This window comes from Adiantum capillus-veneris, chromosome 29 (genome assembly GCF_014529385.1).
Source record: "Adiantum capillus-veneris isolate H3 chromosome 29, ASM1452938v2, whole genome shotgun sequence".
In the NCBI taxonomy this organism is placed as follows: domain Eukaryota; kingdom Viridiplantae; phylum Streptophyta; class Polypodiopsida; order Polypodiales; family Pteridaceae; genus Adiantum; species Adiantum capillus-veneris.
In genome coordinates this window covers 8,952,596-8,959,146 of record NC_140959.1, presented here as the reverse complement: position 1 = coordinate 8,959,146, position 6,551 = coordinate 8,952,596, and the positions used below count along the sequence as shown (strand labels likewise).

At 38.7% G+C, this 6,551-nt stretch overlaps 1 protein-coding gene across 1 annotated transcript; it reads right to left on the bottom strand.

The window, feature by feature from the left end:
* Positions 1 to 3,636: 3,636 nt before the first annotated feature.
* On the bottom strand, positions 3,637 to 5,790 carry LOC147418720 (uncharacterized). The gene has a single exon (XM_086505749.1). The coding sequence runs from the start codon at positions 5,788 to 5,790 to the stop codon at positions 3,637 to 3,639; it is 2,154 nt and encodes a 717-aa protein (XP_086361875.1).
* Positions 5,791 to 6,551: the final 761 nt, after the last annotated feature.

Genomic DNA, 6,551 nt, shown 5'->3' with positions numbered 1-6,551 from the left:
CTCTCTCTCTCTCTCTCTCTCTCTCTCTCTCTCTCTCGTGGTGTGGAGGGCCGCAACTATGCAAAAATGGAGTCCGTCAAGATCAAGGGTGGTAGACAGGCAGCGGTAGAGGAGTAGGTGGCTCATCAAGCGCTTGTGGCTAGTGGGACATGTATTGGATCAGAACTCTTGGCGTCCTGGCCAACAGAGGATTGAGGTTGTATAAGGGTGTGGGGCTTGTTGGCCGATCAGTTGTTGGCAGCCAGGGGTGTTGATAAAGGAGATTAGATGAGGCTTGTTGCAGCAACATTTGAGAAGTTGTACATGAAGTAAGTGGTGGGTTGTGTTCATGATTGAGTTTGGGGAAGGGGGGGGAGGGCATTCTCTGTCAAGCGCCAAGGCCAATCAATGGCACCCTCTCTCTCTTTCGAACAAAAATAGACACACACACTCCTCAGCATGACTAAATGCGATTGGACCTCTGTGTGTGTGTGTGTGTGTGTGACACACACACACACACACAACTGCAACAAATAACGAAGACGTCTCTCTCTCTCTCTAAGACCTGCGACCCACATGACAATGCCGTAGAAAATGAAACATGATCTCTCCCTCTCTCTCTCTCTCTCTCTCTCTCTCACACACACACACACACACACACACACACACACACACACACACACACACACACACACACACACGCGTGCGCGCGCGCGCACGCACGCGTATATTTGAGATGGACCAACATATCAACGCATGACATAGCTCGCTGCTCGTTAAAGTAGAGTCACCCTTTACAAAAACAAAAGTAATCACCCTTCAAAATTGAAGGTTGGCTTGCTACAGTGTTAGAAAAAAACCGGGGTCTAGTGTATTTTAACCAGTTGAAATTATAAAATCCCGGTTAGATTTTGAGCTTGTCTTTAAGAAAACCGGCAAATTTACACAAGTTTTAGTGTAATTACCGGTAAAAGCTTCAAATTTTGACCTAAAATTTGGGAGAATTTCAAGTTTCCCCTTATTTTGATCGGTTAGGAAAAATGTATTTTTCTAGCCCTGGCTTGCTAAAAAGTTTGCATAGTATATATATATAGTACTAAGTATTGTGACTTTTTGACAGAACAAAGAAGTCAAAACTAAGTCTTTTCATTTTCTACCATCAGAGTAGTACTTGCTGTAGTACTTGCTACTTACCCGTCACTTTTACATTTCAAACCTACCCTTCACTTTTACATTTCAAACCAAATGTTTCTTAAGGGTCTTGAAATGAAGGAGAGACTGACACATGGATGCCCTCTCCTTCCTTGAAAATTTTAAGCTCAATTATATATAGTATAGTGCTCGAAAAAAACCTAGGTTTAGTGTAATCCCACCTACAAATTTTGAGATTTACCAATTCAAATTATTTCCTTAGGTTTTGGAAACCTAAAAGAAAAGCAACCTATAAGGTTTTTTAAGTGTACATAAAATGGGAAGAGGTAGACTACCTTTTGAAAATATGAGTGTAGAGTTAATTTAAGGGTAAATTAAAAAGTTTTAGGTTTTTTATAAACATAATATATATATATATATATATATATATATTTTAATATATGTCCATCAAGAGAGCATTGTGTACTTACTACTTGAGTATTGAAGTCTTGAAAAGTTGAAGTGAGGAGTCACGGCTCAGGACTTAGGAGTGAGGAAGTAATGCCATGTGGGAAATTGGAATGTTCAATGGATTATGGGAAGTTCCTTTAATTCGGTTTACTTGAAATAACTCCTGAGTCCTTGGAAAGACCTTAGTTAACGTTTATTTTAAACGTTCTAATCTAGCCTCCAAGTAAACGTTTATTTTTTTCCAAGATATAAGCTGAAGGCTCCCGCCCCTTTTTCTCATCCCGCCTCTTTAGAGGTTTTGAGTTTTTTAACCTTTGCTTTGTGAGCCATAGTCTGTGAGCTGAGTAACGAGTTGGGGTGGGGTGAGCACTAAGCAGCTGAGCTTAGTAACACTGCAGTATAACTCAAGAAGAGGCTATAGTCTGGACAACTTAACACTGCAGTGGACAACTCAAGAAGAGGCTTTTTTGAATAGTCTGGACTCTGCAGCAAAGTTGGACTCCGAAAAAGCAGTGTAACTCGAGTGCTCTGGATCAATCCACCTCAGGTTACTCTCTCTCTCTCTCTTTAGCTGTTCGAATATTTCACAGAGAGAACACAAATGCAATGTGCATCTACCTGTAAGTAATGTAATCTGTTACCTCACCTTGACCTTAACTCTTAGGTGTTGGTCCACCACACTTGCTTGCTTTTACTTGCTTTGACTAGCATTGCAAGCTACTACAAGAATTACCTGTGCTCATGTTGCTGTTGTGGCTGCCCGAAACTCCCAAGGCTTCAAACTCAACTGTCAAATTTACTGCCCCAATTCAAGCTTGATGCCTTGCGTTCGATGTGGCAATGCTGCTTATGACCTCATAGAGAGAGAGTGTGTGTGTTCACCACAACCATACAACCAACTCGATTGTTTGTAGCTCTCGGTTACTACTCCAATTCTGCCCAAGCTCCTGTGGAGAGTGTGTGTGTGTGAATTTCCCTGTAGTGTTGGCTTTTTAAATTCATTTTAAAGAAATAAAAAACTCCTTCGAGCACGCAGCCTGCAACGAAAAAAACACCAGACCCCCATTGAGGCGCACAAGGGCGCAGAGAGAGAGAGAGAGAGAGAGAGAGAGAGAGAGAGAGAGAGAGAGAGAGAGAGGGAGAGGGGCACTCCATATGCATGGAAGAGTCGAGACTCGACACTCTCCAGATTCTAGAACTTCTAACCTTGACTCTAGAGTCTAGAGGCTGTAAAATGTGTACTTCCAAACAATGCTCGAAAAAAACCTTAATTTTTAGTCTTATAATACCTACAACTATTGAAGTAAGTAGGTTTTCTTATATTGTCTTGAGTAAAAAAAGTAGAAAACCTATAGACATAGCTGAATTAAGTTTACCCCAAACTTTTATACTTAAAAAAACTACTTCTCTAAATTTTACAAAGTGAGAAGAAAAAAAGATTTTTTTTGGGTGTAAATTTTACTCCGTTAATGTGAGTAAAATTTAAGTTTTGAGATGATTAGATTATTTCTAAATTTAGCAATACTTAAACCATATAGAGAGCCAATAAAATGTTTATTGGCATGGAAGATTATAAAGTAATTTTTGAGAGAAACAACAAAATGTATATTGGAAAGCCAGAGAGCTCATAAAATTTCTATTAACAAAAGAAAGATAAAACTTATATGACATTCAAATAAACAATAACTTTTGAGAGAGCAAAATTGTCATTAGTTCGAATCGAATTGATTACAAAACAAGGCAACAAAGTGTCTATTGGCAAAGGAGAGTTACATATGAAACTCATAGCAAGAGAAAGATCTTCTCTTGTCTTCAAAATGAAAGAACAAAATTTGATCCACTTTTTATTGGAAAGAAAGGCACCAAAATGTCTATTGGCTAGGGAAAGCTATATATGAAAACTCATAGAAAGAGAAATCTTTTCTCCGATCTCAAAGATGAAACAACAAAATTTGATCCATTCTTCTTTGACAAAAACCCTAAAGAAAAACAAATTTTGAAATTTAATCCAAAATATATAACTTTAAAATAATACAAGATATAAAAACTTACAATCTAGTCCTCAATGGAGCCAAATGCATGTCTTGAGGTCTTTGTATCATCCCGCCATAATCCAATCGCTTCATCAAAATTGAACTCCTCCAATGGTGGCCCTTCAAGAGAAATTCTCATCAAAGTACGCATGCTCTTAGTAGTAAGAGAATTCCTAAGCTTTGATTTGATAATATTTTGAACACTAAAACCACGCTCACAAATAGCCGTACTACAACATTGTACCAATGCTATTTGAGCAAGCAATAGTAATGATGCATACTTTTCCCTCAAAGTTTCATTGCTACCAATGTAGCACCATGTATTTTTGAAGTTCCACCCCTTCCACTCATTGTAAGCTTGGTATTTAAAAGTTTGAAATTCTTCCCTCAATAAAAAAGGATCAATGAACGGCTCAATGAATTCCCCCCCTTTCAACCTTTTACTTTGACCATAGAACTTTATTATCTCCTCTGTCCCATCACCACCGAAGTTTTTCAAATCTTTTCGAAAATCTTTTGTGGGAGGATAGCAAGAAGGAGATAAAAGTTTAAAATGGCTCAAAATAGAGGTATCCTCAAATCTCTCTTTCAAATTCTCAATTATATGGCTTGTGAAAGATTTTTGAAAGGTTATTGCATTTTCAAGATCACAGCCACCTTTTTCTCCAGTGAGTTCAATACTTCTAAAATTTGAGCCTCGCAGTGACGATCTTAGTTCATATAAAAGTCCTTTGGATGGCCCATAATCAGGAATTATAGGATAACCATAGCCATCTAACTCTAAGGCATTGAGATCAAGGCTAGGTCTCATCACAAATTCACTCTCCATTGCCACAATTTCGGCATCCACTATGCCAAAGATAGCAGTCACATCAGCATAAGTGCATTGAAAGAGCTTACTAAGAATTGTCAAATGAGAGAATAAATCACCTAAGTAATGTGCAACATACACAAATGCAAATGAAGAGATTTTAGCAAAAATGCTTTGTTTTTCCTTTTTGAAGTAGTCAAGCAATGGTTCAAGCAATTCACAAAATTTCATAAGGACTTTATGCCTACTCAACCATCGAATTGTATGTATGCCCTCTATCTTAAGAAAAGGTAGATCAAATTCGTCTTGCAAAGATCTTAACTTTTCTAAGCGAGCTACACTTTTTCTAAAATGAGTAGCCACTTCGTTTAATGTAGCATCAACATACACCGCAAATGGAAATTCACATATGGTGTTACTAGCACATAAATTAGTGCGGTGAGCCACACAATGTATGGAAGTCAAAAAAGGATATACACTTTTGAACCTTGTAGCGACCCCTGATTTTTTGCCAATCATTACTGATGCCCCATCTGAACCAAAGCTTACTAACTTTTTTTCATTTAAGCCAAAATCTAACAACAATTTTTTCAATGAGGTAAATAATCCAATAGATGTTCGATCATGTACCTCCAAAAGATCAAGAAACGAGATTTTGGGCTCATTGTCCTTTATATAAGAAACATAAACAATCAAATGCTCATCTATTGAAATATCGGTTGACTCGTCTATCATGATACCAAAACATGGAGACTGACGAACATGAGGCAAATACTCTAACTCAAGTCCCTTCCCAATGTAGTGCACAAAAGAAGCACATGCCTTATCATTTTTATACATGGTCTCGGGGATATTCGGAGTGTTACATTCTCTAAGCAATTCAAGCGTGGGAACATATTTTGTATAAGAAAGGTCATTTTTGGCAACAAAATAAGAAACCCGAAACAAATTTTTCATGCTATCCTCCATGCCTTCAAAATGCTTAGTAACACAAAATTCCAAATTTTTTTTCCCACTATGCAATGCCCATGCAAGTACTTTATGTTTTTTGGATCCCCCATGATTTACTAAAGCACTATGTTGTACGTTTATTGCCCCATCCGTTCCAAATTCACTTTTACAATGCTTATCTTCTTTGCAAATAGAACAAAACATTTTGGCTTGCACCTTATCAAACTCAACCCACTCAAATTCAGATTTCCACTTTTCATTCCATGCAATTCTAGCTCTTTTACGTCTTTTGGCTTCTTCTAACCCAACGCTTTGAACTTCAATATCATTGACATCATTATCATCAAGCACAACTTCAATTTTTCTTTTTCCTTTGTCATTTTTAATATTGACTTGTTTTGAAAAACCAGGCATGGCAAGCAAAGATTTTTGTTTAGAAGAGTTAAAAGTTAAGAGATTTCTCTCTCTCTCTCTCTCGCTCTCTCTCTCTCTCTCTCTCTCTCTCTCTCTCTCGATCACGCAGAGCTTGAAGCCTTGAAGGATGCACTCTCTCTCTCTCTCACACACAGAGCCTGAAGTATGCACTCTCTCTTTCTCTCTCTCTCTCTATCACGCATGCCAACATCTCTGGCAGAGAGTCGATCTCTCTCTGTTGAAAGTTAGAGGAAACCATGGTGTTGGAAAAGAAGATTCTCCCCTTCTCTCTCTGATCTCAGTCGACAAATACGCTGTGTCTGTAAGCAGCAACATCGCCAAGCTGGTTCAGCCATCTCTCTCTCTCTCTCTCTCTCTCTCTCTCTCTCTCTCTCTCTCTCTCTCTCTCTCTCTCTACGCCGTTGTGCGCCTCAATGGGGGTCTGGTGTTTTTTTCGCTGCAGGCTGCGTGCTCGAAGGAGTTTTTTATTTCTTTAAAATGAATTTAAAAAGCCAACACTGTAGGGAAATTCACACACACACACACACACACACTCTCCACAGGAGCTTGGGCAGAATTGTAGTAGTAACCGAGAGCTACAGACAATCGAGTTGGTTGTATGGTTGTGTTGAACACACACACTCTCTCTCTATGAGGTCACAAGCAGCATTGCCACATCGAATGCAAGGCATCAAGCTTGAATCGGGGCAGTAAATTTGACAGTTGACTTTGAAGCCTTGGGAGTTTCGGGCAGCCACAAC

Bases quoted from the DNA above. Each gene is read 5' to 3' on its own strand.
- LOC147418720 (XM_086505749.1), bottom strand. From the start codon at position 5,790: ATGCCTGGTTTTTCAAAACAAGTCAATATTAAAAATGACAAAGGAAAA.